This window comes from Chionomys nivalis, chromosome 7 (assembly GCF_950005125.1).
Source record: "Chionomys nivalis chromosome 7, mChiNiv1.1, whole genome shotgun sequence".
Classification (NCBI taxonomy): domain Eukaryota; kingdom Metazoa; phylum Chordata; class Mammalia; order Rodentia; family Cricetidae; genus Chionomys; species Chionomys nivalis.
Genome location: NC_080092.1, coordinates 76,807,609 through 76,830,927, shown reverse-complemented (window position 1 = coordinate 76,830,927; position 23,319 = coordinate 76,807,609). Strand labels below are relative to the sequence as shown.

Below are 23,319 nucleotides of genomic sequence, written 5' to 3'. Positions count from 1 at the left end.
TCTGCTTCCCTGTCAGAATTCCAGGTTGAGCTTCCCAAGCCAAAGACAAGGGAGGACACGACACAAGCATGCTTGGCAGGGAAGGCACCTCAGCTTTCACAGCCCCCTTCTCAGTGAACTCAAACAGCACATGACAACTGGAGGGCACTTGACATAAACATGCGTGGGTCTGAAGTGGGGTGGATCTCAGTTTTCACACCCCCCTTCTCAGTGAACTCAAACAGCACATGACAGCTGACCAGTGTATGGACATTACAATGTCATTTTATACTTCATACTCCTAAACGGTTGTCATTTCCTGTTCTTCCTCCTTGGTATTGTGAGACAAGGTAAGTTCCCTCGATATAGCTGAGGCTGCCCTTGAACCATTGGCCTTCAGGTCAGTCTATCAAACACAGGGATTAGAGGTGTGGGCTACTGTGCTTGACTCCAATTTTTCCTCTAAAAAATATTTACTTAAGAATATACTTACTTTTTTTTTTAATTTTTGAGATTATCATCACACCATTTCTCCCTTCCCTTTCCTTCCTCCAAACCCTCCCATGTTGGGAGCTATAGGTCCCTGATCCCTTGATTTTCTTTGCCTGCCTCAGACCCTTTGCCTGCTGGAGTGAACTGAGCAAAACAACTTGCTTTCCTCTGCTCTGAGCACGAGACCCTGATGGCAGGCTGATGGGTCTGCAGCTGAAAGATCCCAAGAGCTGGAGTGTGGCCAGGGCCCTTTATAAGCTTCCCGAGCACAATAAACTTGGCATTCTTGTATCAAGAGTGACCCACGTCTTCGTCTCTCTCTCTGTGTATCTCTGTGTTTTGGGGCCTCTCAGCCCAGTTCTTGGCTTGCATACCGACCTATAGCGGCAGTGGGGCTAAAGGCATAGTATAGGCGTAGTACCATATAGCACGTAGTACAGACGCCATGTTTTAACAGGACCATTTTGGAGACTAACAGTGGAGGTCTTCAGCGAGATCGGGAACTAAGGAAATGCTGAGAGATTGCTCATAATTATATAGAAAAGCAGCATTCCTGGCACTCTTGTTTCAAGGATGTCTTCATGGCCCCGTTTGTCTGCCTGTCTCTGTGTGCATACGGTTTTAAATTTTCATTCTAGTTCCCATAGCACTTAGCGAGTAGAGTGCAGGAATGGAACTGGTGGAGTTTTACAAGTGGAGGCCCTCAGGGAGATCACCCTCTGGAATGGTGAGGGTGGATTAAGATGGGTATGTGTTTTATGTGTGTTTGAGTAAGTCTTTAAAGAGACAGAATATAGACAGTCTGATTATAAGCCACAAAAGTATGGCGTGTGTACAGATGTATGCTACTGTGTTGTCTCTTGTGTTTTTGACTGGAAAAAGACATTTGACTCTGGGAACTGCTAAGAAAGGTATCTTGACTTTAAAATATGGGTCTAAGGATTTGATGCTTTGGAAAAGAGGTTCTGCTTTTGTCTCCACAGAGGATGAGAACCTGTGGATTCATTCCAGGCTAACGTGGTTTGATTCACGGAGATCCCCTGAAGTGTTGTTGTGAACACCCCAAAGATACAGTGCCCCCAAACAGCAGGAAGTTGTGTACAGAGAAACGACACCCAAATTTCCTAAATAATTGTTTACTAGAGCTCGGGCTCCTTCTGTAATTCCGGAGCATGGGCCGCTTCCCAGAGTCCCCGAGTGGCAGCAGTGCCAGGACACGGTGGGGAGTGAGGCTTGTCGGCAACCGCGGCAACAAGTGCTGGAGCTGAGGCTAGCTGGAGTCACCCCGACTTTGCTGGGGTTGCCTGTTCACGGCATGAGAAGGCTGCAGTTCCTGGCTCTGTGCGCCACTGGTGCGAGTGGCAAGGATGCTTCCCAGCAGCATTGCTCTGGCCCAATTCGTGCCTGGCCTGGCTGAGAGGGATCTCTGCCTGCCACTGTAATGGCTGCTCCGGAATTGCCATCATCCAGGTAGCAGCGGGCAGCGGGTCCTGAGACCACAGCACAGTTCCCCAAGTGGTGGCAGGCAGCGGGCAGCAGGTCCTGAGACCAAGGCAGGCCATGAAGGCAGCCAGGTCCCAGGCAGGAAGCCATGAAGGTGAGAGACGGGATGGATGGGCACATCATGCAGAATGAAGTTGGATATTTATTTAGTGGGTTATGGAAGGGAAGGGGAGAAGGGGGAAGAGCAGAGAGGAAGGGAAGAGGAGAAGGGAGAGATAGAAGCTGCCTCTGAGACACACACACACACACAGGGAAAGGATGCAACTCAGGCTGAAAGCTGAAGATTAGCTTGCCAAGGAGGACAGGGCGGGAGTAGGTGTGGCTTGTCTCTTAAAGGAACAGGACAGACCATTACAGTATTTTCAACATGCTTCTATTTTAGCAGGAGTTTCGAATTACAGGCTCCACCTTCTTGGTTTCCTTTTCGCTGTCACTTTTTTGTTTTTGAGTTTGAACCCCAGTACCTCTTGCATGCTAGGTGAGTACTCATGGTAGGTAAGTACTCTATGACCAAGTATTCCCACACTCTCTCTCTCTTTCTTTTTTTTTTTTTTTTTTGTATTTCACATCTAATTCCATGCACTTTATTTTTATTTTTTGAGATAGGGTCTCTATGTAGCCCTGGCTGTTCTGAAACTCTATGTAGACCGGGATGTCCATGAATTCAGAGATTTGCCTGCCTCTGCCTCCCATGAGTACTGGGATTACAGGCATGGGCCACTATGCCTGGCTGCTGTGATGTTTTCAAGACTAACAGTTAATACACAAATTTCTAGTCCCACAGAGTTTATATTCTAGTTATTTATTGGGACACATTAAAAATGATGACTAAATAAAAGTCTTTGAAAGTGTAAACTAGGTCAAAATAATTTAATTTTAAAAAGCAGATAGTAGTCTAGTAATTTTGCAAGAAAAGATGCTCGTGCATATTCCTTATATCCGTTAAAGTGCTTTACCCTCCGTGAGCCTCTCCAAATTCAGGCTAACTTTTCCTTTTCGTGGACAGCAGGGATTTATCTGGTGTGTTGTCAGGTTGGCCTTGTCCTTAATTGCACAAGGACAATGAACAATGAACTGTCAACTAGATTATGGCCTGGGCTCTGAAGAGGAGACAAGAACTCAGCTGACTTCTCACCTCTGCCCCACAGCTGGGAGCAACACAGTACAAACTCCAATCCAATGATTTCCTAAATGCGGTCTATGGACCAGCTGCACTAGAATTACTCAAGAGGGCATGTTATCAGGTCTTTACCCCATGGCTACTGAACAAGAATCTCTCAGAGGAATTTGGAACCTAACAAATGTTGAGAGCATACTAAATTTGAGACTCACAAAAAAATGGTTTAGTTGTATTGGTGTATGGAATTGGAGCACTCTGGCAACTCAGGAACGTTCCTGAAAAGCAAAAACTTAAGCTGTGTGTGAGAGGTTAGAGGAGGGGGAAGGGCTTCTCGCGATATTCCTTCGATGACAAACATGGTTACTATGTCCCATCTTTCACACTACCAGCATCCCACTACGGTCACGACAATCTGTCCGCCCGGCAGTTTCAGCCACTTGGCTGTTGCCTGGGCTACAAAACACCACCCTTCCTGCCCGACCCTGGTTACTACACCAGGCCCTAAGACAGAGAGGGGGTTCCGGTTTCCATCGCCAGTACCCAAGATGGCGACACGAACGTCGGCACCACGGGAGCCACATGCTCCGTGCTTCGCCTCGGCCCCCTTAGGTCTCACTGGACTTTTGCAAGTCACTGTGGGAACCCTCGACGACGCAATTCCTGGCTCCGACGGCAACACTCCGTTCTCTGCCTGAAAACACCTTATTCCTAGACATAGAATGCACGAGAAGCACCTAACACAACACCGCCCACCTACGACGCAAGGCGGAGGGGCGCAGAATTTCGGACACCAGGGCCTGCGCCCCATTCATTGGCGGGTCCATACCGCGGGGCGGGCCTGCATACTCATTGGTCGGCTCTCACGTCAGTCACGGGAAAACGGGGTCGAGGAGGCGGAGGCACGCTCGGCTATTGGGTTCGCTTTGCTGTCAATCAAAGCGACATCCGGTGACGGCGGGAATTCCGGCTAGCTGATTGGAGCAACTCTTTCTGGGATGGCCGTGGAGGGCGGGTTTCCGAGCGCAGTGGAAGGAGGGGGCGGGGAGGGAAGCCGAGGCTGGGCGCTCCAGGCCGGCCGGAGGTGGCGGCGGCGGCGGCGGCGGTGGCGAGGCCGGGACTCGGGCTGAGGGCCTGCTGTGGCGGCAGCGGCGGATTGCGACCTCAGCAGTGGGTACCCGACACATTCCCTCTCCTGACGGGAGAGCCGCGGCGCAACAGGATCGAAGCTTGTGGGATGAGGGGCGGCGAGACGTGGTTGAGAGGCGGGAGGCAGGACGCGGGAGGCCGAGCGGAGTCCCAGTCCCACTCGGGCCCCGGACACGGCAGGAAAGAAACGCGGGGCCGAGCAGAAAGCGTGTTCCTGGGTGGGCTGGGCCGAGCGGGGCCGAGGGCATGGGAGGGCGTGGCGAGGCCGGAATGGAGAGTGGGGTGGGGCCTGGGATCGGAGGGCGGGGTGAGGCTGGCTTTTAAGGGTGGGTCAGGGCCAGGAAAGTAGCACTTGTCGCTTGGAGTCCCAGAAATCTCAAAGCCGAGGCGCCGACCGTGGGCATGGCAGCTTGGTCCCAGCCAGACTCGGGTATGGAACAGGGTGGGACCGGACTCGAGCCAGGGCGCTCTCTGGCCTTCTTGGCTTTGAAGAACTTTGCCCGTTCTTTGAAACTTAATTGGCACTTGGCGAAGTTTTGGTAATAAATTGCGTGAGGACGGGCGGGTATCGAAAGCAGGAATGTTTACTCAACCGAACGAGGGTGTTCGTGGGTGTGCGTGTGTGCGTGCCTCGTACGTGTAGATCCCACTTCACCTCTGGAGTGAGGTTGAGAGTGGGCTACAACCGACGAGTCGCGTTATGAGATTAATGGAAGCTCAAAAGTAGAAACCAGGAACGGAAAGGCAAATTTACCTTCTCCCCACTTGGCAACTTAGATTGAGAGCTTGGCCATATCCTTCTGCTTTGGCTCAGAAGGTCATGCGAATAAAGATAAAACCCCGTGAACTGAGGTTCCGGACGGAAGCAGGGGCCTACTTCTATAGGCTCTGCGCTCCTGTACCTTTTCTCCCCTTTTATTTTGCCATACTGGGGATTGAACCGAGGGCCTCTAAGGAGACGCCAGTGATCAGTATTCGTGCCCTTTAAATTTTTTCTCTTTTACTATTGAACTGGCCTCATTATTTTGTCCAGGCTGGTCCTACATTTCTGATCTTCATGTTTCAACTTTTTGTATGGCCTCTGCTTTGTGGCTCTACTTTTTTTTTTTTTAACGCAAAAATGATAGGAAAGGGAAATTAGCTTTCAAAGTTGAAAAAACAAAAAAGGCATTTTTTTCTTCGTGTGAAATGGGGGCCTGAACATTCCCGTTTACTTGTCACACGTTTCCCAATAATCTTTCCTTCCTCTTTAAGTTGGAAGAAACAATGACATGGGAAACCAACTTTTTTTTTCTAAGCTAGGAAATGGTCTTCTTGTGCTAAAATTAGAAACTGGGTAATGCGTTCTATTAGGAGTGTTGGTAAATGTGAGATATTTTGAATGCCCTGTGCAGTGTCTGCTTCTTCAAAGAAAGCTACTTTTTTTTTTTTTTTTTTTTTAGTTTTTCGAGAGAGGGTTTCTCTGTAGCTTTGGAGCCTGTCCTGGAACTAGCTCTGTAGACCAGGCTGGCCTCGAACTCACAGAGATCCGCCTGCCTCTGCCTCCCGAGTGCTGGGATTAAAGGCGTGCGCCACCACCGCCCAGCTAAAGAAAGCTGCTTTTAAGAAATACAATAAATATAGCAATTAGTAACTTGAGAGTGCCTTTCCTTTCTTTCATGTTTGGTACAACAGGTTTGGTTTGGTTTTTCCTTGTGAAAGTAGCCTTGTAATGTGTTCCCTGCCTTCTCTCTGCGGGTTCCTACCCTGATTCTGATGTAAAGAGTGTGCAATCTTACCTTGTTGCTCTCGTGATTCCCACTTCAGGTTTCTCTGGAAACCCCCCTGGTAAGTGCAGAGGAGGCGGGACGCTCTGACCCAAGACAAAGACCTGTAGCTCCAGCCAAAGAAAATAAAGCCTAGGAAGGAAAGAAAGCAAGAAGCAAGAACTCGGTCGGTCAGCTGCTCCCACGGACAGCCCGCAGTGGGATCTACAGAGGACACTGATGTGAGGCGGTCTGACTGGATGTGGACTGAAGACAGGAAACTGAGAGGGCCTTGAGGGCCTGGACTGGGTTAGCAACAGCTGAACTTTGAGAGGTGAGGTGTCAAGAAGGGAAGAGTGAATGTGGTCTGGAGTGCGGCTTTTGATCCGCAGGGTGTCTTTTCCTCTGGGGCCACCAGGGATTTCAGCCCCTGTGGTGTGCCAGGGTGAGGTACAGGGTCTTGCACTGAGGAGGGTAACCTGCTGGCTGGAGTGGCAGAGCAGTGGCCTTGATTTGTCTGGTTGAAGATTTAAAAACAAAAAGGCATAAGCATTCTGGTCCTTCAGCAATGCTTTCTCTGAAGAAATACTTAACGGAAGGACTTCTCCAGTTCACCATTCTGCTGAGTCTGATTGGGGTTCGGGTGGACGTGGATACTTACCTGACCTCACAACTCCCCCCACTCCGGGAGATCATCCTGGGGCCCAGCTCTGCCTATACCCAGACCCAGTTCCACAACCTGAGGAATACCTTGGATGGCTATGGTATCCACCCCAAGAGCATAGACCTGGACAATTACTTCACTGCCCGGCGGCTCCTCAGTCAGGTGAGGGCCCTGGATAGGTTCCAGGTGCCCACCACTGAGGTAAATGCTTGGTTGGTCCACCGGGATCCGGAGGGCTCTGTCTCTGGCAGCCAGCCCAACTCAGGCCTCGCCCTTGAGAGTTCCAGTGGCCTTCAAGACGTGACAGGCCCAGACAACGGGGTGAGAGAAAGCGAAACGGAGCAGGGATTCAGTGACGACTTGGAGGATTTGGGGGCTGTGGCCCCTCCTGTCGGTGGAGACCTAACCAAAGAGGTTAGTGGTCCTGTGGTTGTGGTGGGCCTGGGTGTTGGGGAGGCTTGGGCTAGTTCTGAAGGCTTATTGGTTTCCCTTTGAGTCCTTTAAAGGAACCAAATAGATTGGGATCAAGGGTTTGAACCTCTGGCACTGCTTGCATAGGATTGGGCTGAATTGATGGGAACTGGGAGGAGCATTTCATATTTTGAACCATTGACCCACCTCTGAGTGTATTGTCAGGGTAGGGTGGTTCCTAGAACATGCCAGGATTTTTACTGCTTAGATTTCAGTATGACTGCTGGAGGCTTTATGTGGGGGGTGGGTACCCGTGCTATGACGGGGTTTGATTGAGTGTATATTGTTTCTATACGTACTGTGTGGCCTCTCTTGCCTTGTAAAGAACACAGATGCTGTACCTTGAAGTTCTCCATTGCATTTAGGCCTGTTGTTGTAAATTCCCTTTAGCTCTCCTGGGCTTGAGCCAAGAGGTAGACTTGGATAGTTATTCTTGGCCAGGAGAGGCCAAGGCTCCCATTTTTTGCTAAAGGCCTGCTGTGGGGAGTAGAGCAGAAAAGGCTGGAAGCTAGAGGAGCTGTGCTCTTCTCAGATCAGCTTGTTCCTCCTGGGTGGAAAAGGGTGCAGTTCCTTTCCTTCAGTGATACAGATGGCTGCTGCTGCCCCTGTCTGACCTAGGTAGTGAAACAACTTTGGCTTGCTACAAGCCCTAGGAGCTCAAAAAAGACCCTCTGCTCTATGGCCCTGGGTTGATTGATGTGAGAGGCTAGCTGGCTGCAGAGCTTGACTTCTCTGCCTATCATCTCAGACCACATTTTGTCTCCTTTCTTGCATTAAGCCCATTCATTATCTTTTTGGTGACCAATCGGGTTCTCATTTAGGGTTGGTTTTTTTTTTTTTTTTTTTTTTGTGATAGCTGTGGGGAGGGAGATGCTACTGGCACTTGATAGGCAGGGCCAGGGATGCTGCTGACACTCTTAAACAGCACAGGGTGGCCTCAGACTACGTAGTTAGGAGATGGGAAAGCGGGAAAGCACTGAGATTAGTTAGCTCTTACTGGATCTGTGTGAGAAAGGCTGGCATTGTCTGATCTTGGAGGTCAGGAGCATTTTCTGCCCACCAGGACCTTTTGTCCTTTCAAATTTTATGTTTTTGAGATGGTCTGGCTGGCTTGGATCTTGCTGTATAGACCAGAGAAGCCTTGAATTCATGACCTTCTCCTGCCTTTACCTCTGCCTCTCAGATGCTGGGATCACAGGTCTGCCCGGCGGGCAGCGTCTTAGACTCTCGCGCTGTCACTGGAACTTCTCCTTTTTCTGCTTCTTCTTGCCCTGTCTTTCAAACGGGTTTCTGAAGTTCAGTGACCTAATGAAACCCTGTTTCTGCCCCACGTGGCATGGGACGGGTCTTCTCCTGAGAACCAACCCTACAGGATTTAGCCCTTCAGGAAGTTTTTTTGAGGGGGGTATAGAATGTTTTGGGTGTGACTGGGTGTGTTGGGGCAGAATGGCAAGGAGTTTGGTATCTGCTTTCCTGTTCTTAGCCATTAAGAAAGTTGTTTTCCTTGACCCTAGGCCTTTACCACTCCCTTTGGGAAGTTGGGTGGGTCATGTTTGAGGGACCCAGGCTTGGGAGGAGGGAAGGGAGGCTTATGATGTGCCTAGAACAACATTTCCTCAGTAACTCAGGGATAAAAATACCCAGGTCCAGAGCATGTGACAGGCACTGCTGGATCTGGTATTAACGCTGGGGTGGCAGTGCTCCCTGCTGCCAGGCCTGTTCAATGGACAGCCATAGCTTAGGTCCTTGTCAGGGATAGGATTCCCCTCCAGGTTGGCATCCTGCCCAGAGCAAGGGGTGGCCTGTTTACAGCTCTTCGCAGGCAAGAAGCAGGCTGTAACCAAGGGAGGACACACTGTCTCTCTGGCCTGACCTTAGGCTCTGGGGGAGTAGTATGAGGCGAAAGCTGTTGCCCCTGAGAAAGCAGTCCAGGAGGCAGAATTGTGATTTCAAGTCCCAGTTCTGCCAGGTTTTACCTCCTCCCCTGCTAGGAAGAGATTCTAGTCAGGTTTGGACACCAAATGCTTGCTCTTTCTTTTCTTTTCTTTTTTTTTTTTCTTTTTTTGCCTTCTTGAGCTCCCCACCCGCACCCCAAGTTGTTCTTTGAAAAAGCTAAAATGAAAGGAGGTAACTGGCATATTGGGCCTGGTTGGTGCCCAACACCTCTCTCTCTAAGGCGAGGATTCAGAATTGTGTGTCTCTCACCTTTTGTTAGAGGCTAGTCCTGGCCTGTACTGACATGTCGCATGTATGTAATAATGGCTTTCCCTTTCCTCCAGTCTGGCCTTCTGGCCTGTTTTAGGGTGACAAAGCTCCAGAACCTTTTTTTCTTTTGGCTTGGGAGCACTGGGTTCCTGCCCAGCCTGGCTTGTGATCCCTTGCCTTGAGGACTGGCCACAACCTTCTTAAGGAATGGGAAAACTCCTTCCACTTCCCAGCAAAGAATTTAGTTTCTGGAGGAGTGTCTGCCCAGTCACAGGAGTGGACTGGGAGAGCAAGATGCGACAGGAGGGAGGGAGGGAGAAGAGTGGCAACCCCCCCCCACACTTACTGCACCACCCAGCTGATTGACTGGGCTGGGTGGGGCTGCCCGCCCCTGGGTGCATCTCCTCAAGGAGACGGAGGCGGCCCTGGGATGGGCCGGTTCTTTGCGGCAGCTTCTCCAGCTGCCCTGGTGCAGAGATTGGCTCCCTTCTGCAGCTAGGTAACAGGCGGTGGGAGGGGATTGGCTCCTTCCGCATCTCCAGCGGAGACTTGGGGGAGGAGATTGGCTCCCGGCGCAGCCTAGGTAACGACAGTGGGAGGAGATTGGCTCTTTCCGCAGCCCCAGCTGCTGACCTGGGGGAGGGGATTGGCTCTCTGCAGCCTCAGCAGTGACCTGCGGGGTGGGAGGGGGAGGGGATTGGCTCCTTGCGGCAGCCTAGGTAACAAGTTTGGGGGGCGTGGGGAGGGGGAAAGGGAGGAGCGGGAGGACAGGCCCAGGAGGTAGCTCGCTTTCCTCTGCAGCGTGAGCACGGAGCATGGGGTGGGAGTCCCGACTCACTGCAGCCTCTGCGGTGAGCTCAGGGTGGGGGCTGCTGGGCGCTTGAGTGGAACTGGGGTTGTGAGGTGGGAGGGGGCTGCTCCAGGATGGAGGAAGGGGGCTGGGCTGGGCCGCCCAGGCAGCAGCACGGGCGGGGCACCTTCCTCGGGCCCCTCGGAGCTACCAAGGGGCCACCCTTCCAGCCTGGTGTGCTTCCTGCAAGCCACGAGCTCCTTGCAGCCCCCTGCCCGGCTTACCGGCACCGGCTGCCCTGGGGCTCCTCTCGCAGACCATGACCCGCCTGGACCGCAGCTCTCACAGTGGTGGGGGCCATGCCAAAGACAGGCCCCTTAACTCTTGGCTGGCTGGTCACCGGGTGGCCCAGCCCCCCTCTGCTGCTGGGTCCAGGGCTTCTGTTCAGGTTGGTGTATGGTGGGAGATTCAAGGGAGAGATCCATGTGGGAGGTCTTAGGATGGGGTAGGTGGTGGTAGGAAAGTACAGTTCCTGCCTGGGGGTCGGGAGGTGGGTCTGGTCTAAAGATACTTTTCAGTGGAAACCGTGTGCTTTACATCTCTGAATGGAAGGTGACACTTGAGGGTCTCTTCAGGCTTGTTGGGAGGACTCCTAAAGGGAGGGGTATATGTAGGAAATCCAAATGGTTCTATTGGGGTTCTGTGCTGATGTCAGTGGGGGTGGCAGTAGGTGCAGGAGCTGTCTAGGAGCCACAGAACAAAGTGGAAGGAGGCATTTTAATGTCCAAGGTTGCAGTCAGAGCTCAGCAATGATGAGAGTTATGTCCTTGAGTGGGTTGACTGGGGAGCTGGTGAGTCCTGGGGTGTGGTATGGGAGGGAGGAATGGAGGTAGCATTGGTGTAAGGGGATACAGTGAAATTAGCTTGAGCAGGGGTGGAGTGTGTAGTGGGGATCATCTGACTGTCTGAGGTTCCCTTGGGATTGAGGCAGCTTGCTAGGAGCAGTTGAATTCTGTCAGGGACAGATCTCGAGGTGAGACTGGGCCTTCAATAGTTGTGGATGTTCAAGCTTACTCCAGCTGTCAACCAGTGAGGGGGATGGCTGTAGGAAGGGCTGGAGACAGCCTGTCGTTGTCATTGGTTGCATCAGGTGGTTGGAAATGCAGGGATTTTCCTCTCCAGGCCACCCCACCCCTTTATGCAAATGCAGTGGCACCACAGGCTGATGCAAGCCTGGTCACTGCTAAGCAATTCCACAGGGCAGTTTGCCCTTGTTTGCCGTGGTCAGACAGTCTGTTTTCAGGGGCTCTTATTCCTAAAATGAGAGGTTTCTCTTGCTTCCTCCTCTTCCTTATTAGAGGTGATGTAGTCCTGCCCTTTAGCTTGGGTGTGACTCTGGCCCACATGCTAAACCCGAAGACCTGTGTGACGCTAGATATGTTAGTAGTTTTTACTAATGGCTCTTTTTTTGGTGGAAGATTGCCTGGGAATGGACGAGTGATGCCTTACTGGTCAGAGGAAGCAAGAGAGAAAGGCTGACAGGCACAGGCCTGGGTAGGGCCCCACCCAGGACCAACTGGAGTGTCACTAGGTGGGACCTCTGAGGGGCACGACTGGGAGCTCTCTCCCCTTGGAGCAGGGGCTACTTGAAAGCTAAAGTCATCTTGGTCTGTCTTTCAGGATATAGATCTGATTGACATCCTTTGGCGACAGGATATTGATCTGGGGGCTGGGCGTGAGGTTTTTGACTACAGTCATCGCCAGAAGGAGCAGGATGTGGATAAGGAACTGCAAGATGGAGGAGAACAAGAGGACACCTGGGCAGGCGAGGGCGCGGAAGCTCTGGCCCGAGACCTGCTAGTAGATGGAGAGACTGGGGAGAGCTTCCCTGCACAGGTATTGCTGCGTCCATCACTAGTCTCTGCTCTCCCCACTCCAACTCCGCAGACTCACCAGGCTGGAGCTCTAACAGAAAACCTGCTCTGAAGGAGAGTGTGTCTTTGCGGTGGATTTGATTGTATTTTGGCATAGGGTCTGTAAAGGCACAGTGGCTGGGGTATGGAAGTGGGGAGGGGAGGAGCAGTGGACTCAGAAGCACTAGGTCTCTGCAGTAGACATTGCAGACAGGAGAAGTGTCTAGCTTCTTAGGACACTTTTGTTGTCCCTGGGAGTATGGGACTCAGGTTGACCATTCAGAATGACTGGGACACTGCAGACGTACAGCGGTTCTTGTGAAGATGGATCAATCCTAGATAGCCAGGGCCCAGGCCAGTCAGATTTATAATTGCTATTGCCACAGGTGCCTGGTGGGAAGGATCAGACAGCCCCATCCTTGGGAAAATGTCTTAGCCTGCTGGAGGTCACTTGCCCCTTTGGAGAGAATACTAAGGTGAGCAGGACCAGAGAGCTCACCGAGCAAATAGTACAACCTGCACAACACACCCCCTTAGCTGCAGGGTCAGCTCTTGATTCTGGCCTTAGCCTGACTGCTGGGGATGAATTCAGAGGAAGAGACAGGGAGCCAGATGGTAGTTACTAGTGAGAAAGCAAGAGGTGGACTCCCCACATTTAAGTCTGTGCTCTGCCTTAGTTCCCTCCAGACGTTTCCGGCATCACAGAAGCAGTGCCTAGTGAGAGTGAGTCTCCTGCCCTTCAGAACAGCCTTCTATCTCCTCTTCTGACGGGGACAGAGTCACCATTTGATTTGGAACAGCAGTGGCAAGATCTCATGTCCATCATGGAAATGCAGGTAGGACTGTCAGAAAAGCACAGCCTGCGGGCTTCTGTGTAGGGTCTCCAGCGTTCAGTCACGTGTCCCCGGCGGCTAACCTTTTTCTCTGGCTAGTCATTAGGGAAGCAGGGACACTTAAGGGATGACTCCAGGTGTCCCTTGAGGCCGGGTGGGATTGAGTTGTGACTCAGTATGAAGCCTTCCAAAGCATGGGCTGTCTTGGAGCTGTGCCTTCTCTTGTGTCTATGTGTCTGTGCCACTATGTGGCATCTCACATAGTGCTGTATAACCACTGGAGACTCGCTTTGGCCTTCCGGCCATCTGCTTAGCCCTTTGTTGTCTTGTTTGCAGTGCTGGGGGTGGAGCCCAGGGTCCCTGCTAGGCCCATGCTCCACCACTGAGCTCTCTTTAGCCCTCTGTTGTTAACTGTAGGCAGCGGAAGGTCAGAAATGTCTGGCAACTGATCCGCTTGTGGTCGCAGCAAGCTTTGCGGCACGTTTTCTTACCTATATTTGGATATGTTCACTGTATATGCCGTTTCACTCCAAGGTAGGGAGCCACTCTAGTCACACATGAGCAGGAGCTGGTCAGTCCTGTATTAGGTGAGCCCATAGTTAGGATTCCCCTGTGCCAAGCTTACTGGTTTAAGCTAGGGGTTTTGCGGTCCAGTTTCTTGCTCTTTTGCCCAGGGAGCTGTGCTTCAGTCAGGAGCCTGCAGGGTGTGAGTCTGCTCCTTTTGAATGCTGGTACAATTCTCCCTCCCTTCCAGGCTATGGAAGTGAATACATCGGCAAGTGAAATTCTGTACAATGCCCCTCCTGGAGACCCTCTTAGCACCAACTACAGCCTTGCGCCCAACACTCCTATCAATCAGAATGTCAGCCTGCATCAGGCATCCCTGGGGGGCTGCAGCCAGGACTTCTCCCTCTTCAGCCCCGAGGTGGAGAACCTACCTGTGGCCAGCAGCTCCACACTGCTTCCACTTGTCCCAAGCAACTCTACCAGCCTCAACTCCACCTTTGGCTCTACCAACCTAGCAGGGCTTTTCTTTCCATCCCAGCTCAATGGCACAGCCAATGATACATCAGGCCCTGAGCTGCCTGACCCCCTGGGGGGCCTGTTAGATGAAGCTATGCTGGATGAAATCAGCCTGATGGACCTGGCCATTGAGGAGGGCTTCAACCCGGTGCAGGCCTCCCAGCTTGAGGAGGAGTTTGACTCTGACTCAGGCCTCTCCTTGGACTCCAGCCATAGCCCTTCGTCCCTGAGCAGCTCGGAAGGCAGCTCTTCTTCCTCTTCCTCCTCCTCTTCTGCTTCCTCCTCTGCCTCTTCTTCCTTTTCTGAGGAAGGTGCTGTTGGTTACAGCTCTGATTCTGAGACCCTAGATCTAGAAGAGGCCGAGGGTGCAGTGGGCTACCAGCCAGAATACTCCAAGTTCTGCCGCATGAGCTACCAGGATCCTTCTCAGCTCTCTTGCCTTCCCTACCTAGAGCATGTGGGCCACAATCACACGTACAATATGGCACCCAGTGCCCTTGACTCTGCTGATCTACCACCACCCAGCACCCTCAAGAAAAGTAGCAAGGAAAAGCAGGCTGACTTCCTGGACAAGCAGATGAGCCGAGATGAGCACAGAGCCCGAGCCATGAAGATCCCATTCACTAATGACAAAATCATTAACCTGCCTGTAGAGGAATTCAATGAGCTGCTGTCCAAATACCAGCTGAGCGAGGCTCAGCTGAGCCTCATCCGGGACATCCGGCGCCGGGGCAAGAACAAGATGGCCGCACAGAACTGCCGCAAGCGCAAGCTGGACACCATCTTGAACCTAGAACGTGATGTGGAGGACTTGCAGCGAGACAAGGCCCGATTGCTCCGAGAAAAGGTAGAGTTCCTGCGGTCACTGCGACAGATGAAACAGAAGGTCCAGAGCTTATACCAAGAAGTATTTGGGCGGCTGCGGGATGAGAATGGGAGGCCCTACTCGCCCAGCCAGTATGCGCTTCAGTATGCTGGGGACGGCAGTGTCCTCCTCATCCGTCGCACGATGGCTGACCAGCAGGCCCGGCGACAGGAGAGAAAGCCAAAGGACCGGAGGAAGTGAGCCTGGGGAGGCAGGGGGTGGACGCTCACTAAGACCGAAACTGGAGAAGGGCTGGGCCTGGACCTAACATTGGGGACTTAAATGCCTTCTTATCCAATATATCTTCTCAGATGGGATGACTGCGGGTCAGTGCACAGAAGAGGCGGGCGCAGGCGCTGTCTGGCTTAGCTTCCCCACTGGGTGTGGGTGGAAATGACCAGACTGTTTGAGTGATTGGGGTTCCCAGCCTACCTCCCTTCTTTCTCCTGAGGGAAGGGTGATGTTGGCATGCTGAAGGTAGAGGAGGCTGTGTGAAGGCTGACAGAGGGGAAAGGAGGACTTGGGAGAACAGAGAAAGTAGTGGAACGTCTCATTCCTGGAAGGAAAAAAAGGAGAAAATCCCCTAAAATCAGAGCAGTCAGAAAAATCAGAGGGACCGCTAAGGGCCTTGGCCGGCATTCTAGGCAGTGAGTGTAAGTGACTCCAGTGGGCCTAAGTAAAGTCACTGGTATGGAAACAGACGTGGTGGGGCCGTGGAAGGGCCTTTTAACTGTTTTTTGAACTCTGTCATCCCTGAAGAGGAAGAAACTCTTGGATGGCACCTACAAGGTTTTAGTTACTGAAACAGGAAGCTGTAGGGGACCCAACACTGACTTGTTTTCAGGCCAGAGGGGGGCTGAGGGTATAGAAAAGTGATAGTGAGGCCTGTGTTGCAGCAGCCCCAACATCAAGCATGTCACTCACTGCCGCCACAGCCACCTCCCTCTCTAGCCACCCCAGAGCTGAGGCTCCCGCTGTCCTCGCGAGAGCCTGCATGGAAATGCTGTACCCCTCCCACTCTCCTCCTTTTGTAGTACCCACCCTCACTAGCTGCCTATAGCTCTCTGGAGTGGGGTGCTATCTGGCAGTACCCGGAACTTGGCCTACAGCTTCCTCTGCAGGGGCTAAACAGAAGCAAGGTGATGTTATGGAGGGGGAAGCCAGCTCTGACCTCCAGGCCCTCTTCAGCACAACATTGGGAAGGGGTTCTTCCCTCAGGGCCCTCTGCCTACAACACCTGGGCTTGTCACTGGGGGAAACAAAACCTATAAACCCCAGCAACAAAACCTAGTCCTCTTAGAATCTCTTGCGCTTTGATTTTTTTAGGGCGTGTGCCCTGTTTCACTTATAGGGCCTAGGATGCTTGTGTTGAGTAAAAAGGAGATGCCCCAATATTCAAAGCTGCTAAATGTTCTCTTTGCCATAAAGACTCCGTGTAACTGTGTAACACTTGGGATTTTTCTCCTCTGTCCCGAGGTCTTGTTTTCTTTTTTTGGGTTTCTTTCTAGGAAAATGAGAAGTGCATGAAAGGGGCTGGAGAGTTTTCTGCCCTAGGCTTTCAGCTTCAGGAAGCTGCTTTACAGCCTGTTTAGCCTGGGCTCCTGAAGGACAGGACAGCCCTGGGAGGGAGAGTGAAGGGCAGCACCACGGTAGCCAGAGGGGTCCAGGACCAGTGTCCTTTTTTTTTTTTTTTTTTTTTTTTTTCTTTTTGGTAACTTTGCCACTGCCGAGCCCCTACCCCCCATCCTGGTCAGCTCTGGAGTACTGTCTGCCCCCTAACTAGCAGGGGTGAGTCGGGGAAGCACTGATTTTCCTCCTGTGCAAAGGAGGGCTTTCCTAACCGAGAATAGAGATAGAAAGTGTGAGCCTGGGCGTGCTTTTTATAAATTATTTTCCTTGTAGATTTTATTTTTAATTTATCTCTATGACCTGCCAGGGAGAGGAGAGAAAGAGAAATGCTGTGAGCACATGACAAAATAAAATCAAATAAAATGGATGGTTCAGTTTTTCTCTCCCCCCTCCCCTTTTGAATTCAAATGAGAGTCCAGGAAATGGGCCCTGTGGGGGAAGATTGGCCATTGTGTGTTTAAGGTAGAGTTCCCATGGAGAGGTGGGTGGAGGTGGGCTGAGGGAGACTTAAAGACAAAAGAACATTGCATTGAACTCCCGTGCAGGTGGATGTCTTACTGGTTTATCAGTTGAACCTTCTCAGAGGAAGAAGTCTGCATATTTCTTTCTTTTTTTGACTTTCCATTCCTTGAAGAGTGAAGATAGAGCTGTTAATTTCTCTAGTAGTTTTACCTGCTAGAGAGGTATAACTTGAAAATTTAAGAAATTAGTTGGGTGGTGGTATAGCACATACCTTTAATCCCAGTACCTCAGGAGGCAGAGGCAGGCAAATCTCTTGAATTTGAGACAGCCAGGGCTACACAGAGAAACCCTGTCTTGGAAACAACTCCTCCCCTCCCCCCAAAAAAGGCTGCTCTTATTAACTCATTACCCTAAGACAGTAGGGAAAAGTGACAGCGGACAGATCAGGCCTTAGTTTTGTTTTACTTTGTTTTTTTCAAGACAAGGTTTCATCTGTAGTGTTGGAGCCTGTCCTGGAACTAGCTCTTGTAGACCAGGCTGGCCTCAAACTCACAGAGATCCATCTGCCTCTGCCTCCGGAGTGCTAGCATTAAAAGGTGTGCACCACCAGCGCCCAGCTAGGCCTTAGTTTTGACCAGCCCACCCCTGCAGTGGAATTTTGGGTGGGCATGGGGAAAACTTGCTTTGTCTTGGTTCAGCAGTCAGTCCCTAAACTTCATTCAAAAGATTTTTCCATGTCTTACTCTTGAGAGAAAGAGACTGGCTGACGCACTGTATCAGACTGCTCAGTATGGGTCTCACCAGTGAAGCAGAGGCTATTTCAGTATCTGAAAAGAAACTAGCTAGCCACTGTGCGTAGTGGCTATGTACCTATAATCCCAGCACTCAAGGTACTAAGGGTTGCAAGTTTGAGATCAGCCTGGGTTGTATAGTTAGGACCCCCATAGTTTGGGGGCTGGCTCTCTGGAACCCACTTTCCAGCTTGGCACAGAAACATTTAACATTTTAATTTTTTATGTTATATAGATGTCTGCATGTATGTCTGTGTACCACATGTGTGCCTGGTACCCAGATCCTGTGTAAGAGCAGCAAGTGCTTTTTTTTTCTTTTTTGAGGTTTTCGAGACAGGGTTTCTCTGTAGACCAGGCTGACATCGAACTCACAGAAATCTTGCCTGCCTCTGCCCTCCCGCGTGCTGGGATTAAAGGCACAAGCCACGACCACTTGTTTTTTTGTTTTTTTTTTTTAAAGACAGGGTTTCTCTGTAACCTCTGCTGTCTTGGAAACCCACCCGCCTCTACCTCCTGAGTGCTGGGATTAAAGGTACGCTCCACCACTCAGCTAACAGCAAGTGTTCTTAACCATCCACAGGTTTTTCCCAGATTGGCCTCCAACCCATGGCATTCCTCCTGCCTTAGTCTCCCAAGTGCTAGGATTTCAGGTATGTATTATCACTCCTAACCAGGTATGGAAATTCTGTAGCAAAATTCTTACACCCTAGTATCAGGAGTGGTTAAATCTGCTTTTCCTGTCATCGATCCATGTGGTTAAGTAAGGAGTGCCCACAAACTGACTTGTCATTTTATCAGTGTACGATGCGGAACCAGCACCTTCGATCCTTGGCCTTCCTCACATGTCAGGACTTGGCCTCTGGTTTTGAAATCTGTAGTTAGTTGCACATAAATGTTTATAGGGCCCCTTGGGTCTGTGTGAATGAAGCGCAGTCTAGCCCTGGTCTTTCTAGGGCTGCTTTTGAAGGTCCTGTCTTGTACATGTTTAAAAAAAAAGCATAGTGCTGGGCAGGGGTGACTCTCACCTTTAATCCCAGCACTTGGGAGGCAGAGACGGGCATATGTCTTGAGTTTGAGGCCAGCCTGGTCTACAGAGTGAGTTCCAGGACAGGCTCTAAAGCTACAGAGAAACCCTGTCTTGAAAAACCAGAGAGCTTGCTAAAAAAGTATTTTTGTTAAATTTGTTTTTCGAGACATGGCCTTACTATTTATATAGTTATGGCTGACTTGGAACTCATTTGTGGACCAGGCTGGCCTTGAACTCTGGATGCCTGTCTCCTGAGTATTGGGATTAAGAAAGGTGTGTACCACTGTGCTTGGCCTTAAAAATAATAATAAAATTATATTTATCTTTTAGATAGGTATTTATATAGCTCAGGCTGGCCTCATACTCATGACTATCCTCCTGAGAGAGCTTCCTGAGTGCTGGGATTATTGGTGTATGCCACCAATGCCTTTTTTTTTTTTTAAATTGATGTTCTTTCTATAATGTGTATATTGTATGTGGTGCAGGTGCCCATGGAAGGCAGAAGAGGTGGGGTTAGATGCCCTGGAGTCATAGGCATTTAAGGCATTAGGTGCTAGAAATTGAATTGGGTCTTCTATAACTGTTAATCCATTTCTTTACACACACACCCACTCCAAGACTTTTTCATGTAGCCTAGGCTAGCCTCAAACTTTGGAGATAGCTAAGAATGACCTTGAACTTCTGATCCTCTTGTCTCTTGACCTGGTTTAAGTAGTGCTTAGGATCAAACCTAGGGCTTTGTACATACTAGGCAAGCCACATTCCTAGCCCCCACACAGTCTCTACCTTTTGTTTGAGTGAGTTTGAAACTACTGGCCATCTCTTCCAATCCTCAGATATGGGCTGGCATAAAGGCATACATGCAAAGAAAATAAATTTTTTAAAATTAAAATCAGATGCTAAAATATTGGTAGATTTTTCAATGCAAAAACCATGTGCCTCTACAATCTGAGTAGTTGGGAGGCAGTGGCAGAAAGATTTCAAGGCTACAGAGATGGCTCAGTTGAGAAAACACTTTACCCCACTGGCTTGAGGCTGAATTTTGGATCTCCACAAAGTCCACAAAAGCCAAGTGGGAAAGGTGCTGCCTTGACAAGCTCTATCCGTAAGTTCAGCAAGAGACACTGCCTTGAAGAGCAAGATTCTAACAGGCTCTGACAGTTATAGGTCACAAGAAACTGATAGTAGCCTGGTATGTGGGTCCATACTTGTAACCCCAACACCTGACAGGCCAAGGCATGATGAGAGTTCAGTGCTAACCTGGAGGGACTTAGTGAGACCCTATCTAGAAAGAAAAAAGGCTGGCGGTGGAGCTCATTGGGAGGTTGGGAGAACCCTTGGCTAGAATGCACAAGGCCTTAAGTTCAATTGCCTGTACTGCAAAAACAAATTGAAGCAAACACCCCTGCTGCCACATTAGTAAGTGCTAGGTCCATGATGGTGAGATTTCATGAAAGCCATCTATCATTTACGTATGTGTCTGTGTATGTGCACGTATTGGGCTGCCTGTGGAGACCAGAAGAGGACAGTGATTCCCTGGGGCTTTATGTGTTTATGTGATGGAAACTAAATTCTAGTCCTTTGTAAGAACAGCAAGCACTCCTAACTGCTGAGCCATCTCCCCAACTTTGTTGTACTGATTTATAATGAACAATTTTGCATATGTATCTACAACAATCACTTCAGACAAAATTACTCTTAAACTTTCTATCTGGAAATGTGCTAATTGGTCTTCGTAATGTAAGCCTATCTGAGTTTAAGGCCAGCCTCGGCTACACAGATGAGACCTTGTTTCAAGACAGGAAAAAGAAAATTGTCAGGGAACACACGTGCACATCTCCCCTGAAGGAGAATGGCAGATTATTATTTTTACAGTAAGGTTTCTCTGTGTAGCCCTGGCTGCCCTCAAACTCAAGAGAGTCTGCTGCCTCTAACTCCTGAGTGCTGGGATTAAAAGTGTGTTCTTCCCACCCCTGCCTGGTGGGAAGATTTTATTTATTGAGACAGGGTTTCTCTAACAGCATTGGCTGTCCTAGAACTCTGTAGAATAGGCTGGCCTTGAACTCAGAGATCTGCTTGCCTCTGCCTCGCCAGTGCTGGCAACCATCCTTAACTCCAGTTGGAAAGCTGATACCTTCTTCTAAATTCTGCGGGCACCAGGCATGCATACAAAACACTCATACATGTAAAACAAAAGCACACCTCAGGCTGGAGAGATGGCTCAGAGGTTAAGAGCACTGGCCGAGTTCAATTCCCAGCAACCACACAGTGGCTCACAACAATCTGTAATGAGACCTGGTGCCTGCAGGCATACATACCAGCAGAACACTATACGTAATATTCTCTTTAAAAAAAGAAAAGGGGAAAAAAGGTGGTGGTGGCGCATGCCTTTAATCCCAGCACTCTGGAGGCTGGTCTAGAGCAGGTTCCAGGACAGCCAATGCAACCCAGAGAAAGTCTGTCTTGAAAAACCAAAAAAGGGGTGGTGGTGGATTGAGATCTGAGGGAAGAAGATCAAGTGTTCAAGGCCAGCCTGGGCTGGACTACATAGAAGACTCAGGCCCTTCAGCAACAAGCAAACCCTAACTAAATAAAATGACAAGCAGAGAGTGGGGGACTTGAAAGATGGTTCAGCAGTTCAGAGCACACACAGAATACTCAGATTCAGTTATCTGCACCCACATGGCAACTCACAACGATCTGTAACTCCAGTTCCTGGAGACTCAGTGACCTCTCAGCACCCAAGCTGCTCAAAACTACCTGTAAGTCTAGCTCCATGGGAATCTAGGCACCTGCACTCATGTACACACACAGACAGGCTCACTGATTAAACCAGCCCAGTATCCATAGGGAGTTCCGGGCCAGCCATGACTATACACAAAACGACAAAAAACCAAGCTGGGCAGAGGTGGCGCACACCTTTAATCCCAGCACTTGGAAGGCAGAAGCAGGCAGATCTCTGAGTTTGAGACCAGAGTGGTCTACAAGAGCTAGTTCCAGTACAGGCTCCAAAACTACACAGAAACTGTGTCCTGAAAAAAATAACAAACCCAGACAAGAATAGAGCTGCCCTTGTAACACATGCCTATAACCCTAGTATTTGGGGGAACTAAGAAAAGAGGGTCACTGGGTTTAAGGTAATTCTGAGCTAAATAATAAATTTCAGGCTAGCCTGGGTTAGAGTAAAAACTCTGTCTTAAAATACATAAACAAGGCAGCTGGGGTTAAGAGCACTGTCTTCCAGAGGACCAGGGTTCAATTCCCAGCAACCATATGGGAGTTTACAACTGTCTGTAACTATGGTTCCAGGGGAATCTGACACATTCATACCAATATACATAAAATTATTTTAAAAATACATAAACAAGTGCTAGAGATGGCATGGCACGTAAAGCACCACAAGCAATCTGAGCCTGGTTCCCTGAACCCAACTTCATAAAGTTGTCCTCTTACTTTAACATCTATGTATATACAGGGCTGGAGAGATGACTCAGTGGATACGAACACTGGCTGTGCTTCCAGAGGACCCTGGTTTGACTCCCAGCACTCATACTAGATGGGTCACAACAGCCTGTATCATGTGCTCTCTTCTGGTCTTCATACACTGGACACACAAGTGGTACACAGACATGCAGGCATCATACAATAAGAAACAGCAAGAAAGATCTATTCCTAGTTGGGTTCCAGAATTATAGGCAGAAAAAAAAATGTCTTTAAGAAGACAGATGATTGGCTGGGGCAGGTGAATCTCCGTAAATTTGAGGACAGCCTGGTCTACTGGTCTACGGAACTAGTTTCAGGATAGCCAGGGTGGTTAAACAAACCTTATCTAGGAGGCGGAAATTTTTTTTTTTTCAATTAAAAAAAAAACCAAACCTTATCTGGAAAAACAAAACAATAACAAAAAAGTGTCAGTTCCTAAAACTTTTTGGAGTTGATTTCTGCTAATGCCATCCATCCAACTGATTAAGCTAGTTCACGAAACACCTATTTTCAAGTGGGAAGTGTTACCAGTACATATTTTCCCAGCAATATGAAAGAATATGCCAGTTCTTACAATATGTACAGCAATTATTCAAGCATTTACTACATCAAAAACTTGAGACCAGCTAGGTGGTGGTGGCACATACCTTTAATCCCAGCACTCAGGAGGGGAGGCCGAGGCGGGCAGATCTCTGTTGAGTTCGAGGCCAGCCTGGTCTACAAGAGCTAGGTCTAGGTTTTTTTTTTTTGGTTTTTCGAGACAGGGTTTCTCTGTGGCTTTGGAGCCTGTCCTGGAACTAGCTCTGTAGACCAGGCTGGTCTCGAACTCACAGAGATCCGCCTGCCTCTGCCTCCCAAGTGCTGGGATTAAAGGCGTGCGCCACCATCGCCCGGCTAGGTTTTTTTTTTTTTTTTTTAAAAAAAAGGACATCAGATTTCAAGCCTGCAGTGTTCATCTACAGTCATTCATGAAGCCATGGTAGCTACTTCCAACAAGCTGAACTGATGCCAAGAGGGGTTTCTGGTAACTCAATGCCTTGATATATGCACCTGTGTGATCCCAATTCTGGGAAGTAGACATAGGTAGATTCAAAGTTCCAAGCCAGAGTGGGCAACACAGGGGAAGGAAACCTGGTCTTTTTTTTCTTTAAATAAAAAAAAAAAGACAGAAATCAGGA

At 49.8% G+C, this 23,319-nt stretch overlaps 1 protein-coding gene across 3 annotated transcripts; it reads left to right on the top strand.

The window, feature by feature from the left end:
* Positions 1-4,129: 4,129 nt before the first annotated feature.
* On the top strand, positions 4,130-16,745 carry Nfe2l1 (NFE2 like bZIP transcription factor 1). Of its 3 annotated transcripts, none has more exons than XM_057774870.1 (5): positions 4,130-4,261; positions 6,047-7,063; positions 11,796-12,011; positions 12,706-12,864; positions 13,616-16,745. In XM_057774870.1, exons 2-5 carry the CDS (start codon positions 6,554-6,556, stop codon positions 14,948-14,950), a joined length of 2,220 nt encoding a protein of 739 aa, XP_057630853.1. In that variant the 5' UTR covers positions 4,130-4,261; positions 6,047-6,553; the 3' UTR covers positions 14,951-16,745. The 3 variants fall into 3 exon arrangements, with proteins under 3 accessions (XP_057630853.1, XP_057630852.1, XP_057630854.1); XM_057774869.1 differs by lacking the exon at positions 4,130-4,261 and adding an exon at positions 4,580-4,670; XM_057774871.1 differs by lacking the exons at positions 4,130-4,261; positions 6,047-7,063 and adding an exon at positions 10,304-10,563.
* Positions 16,746-23,319: the final 6,574 nt, after the last annotated feature.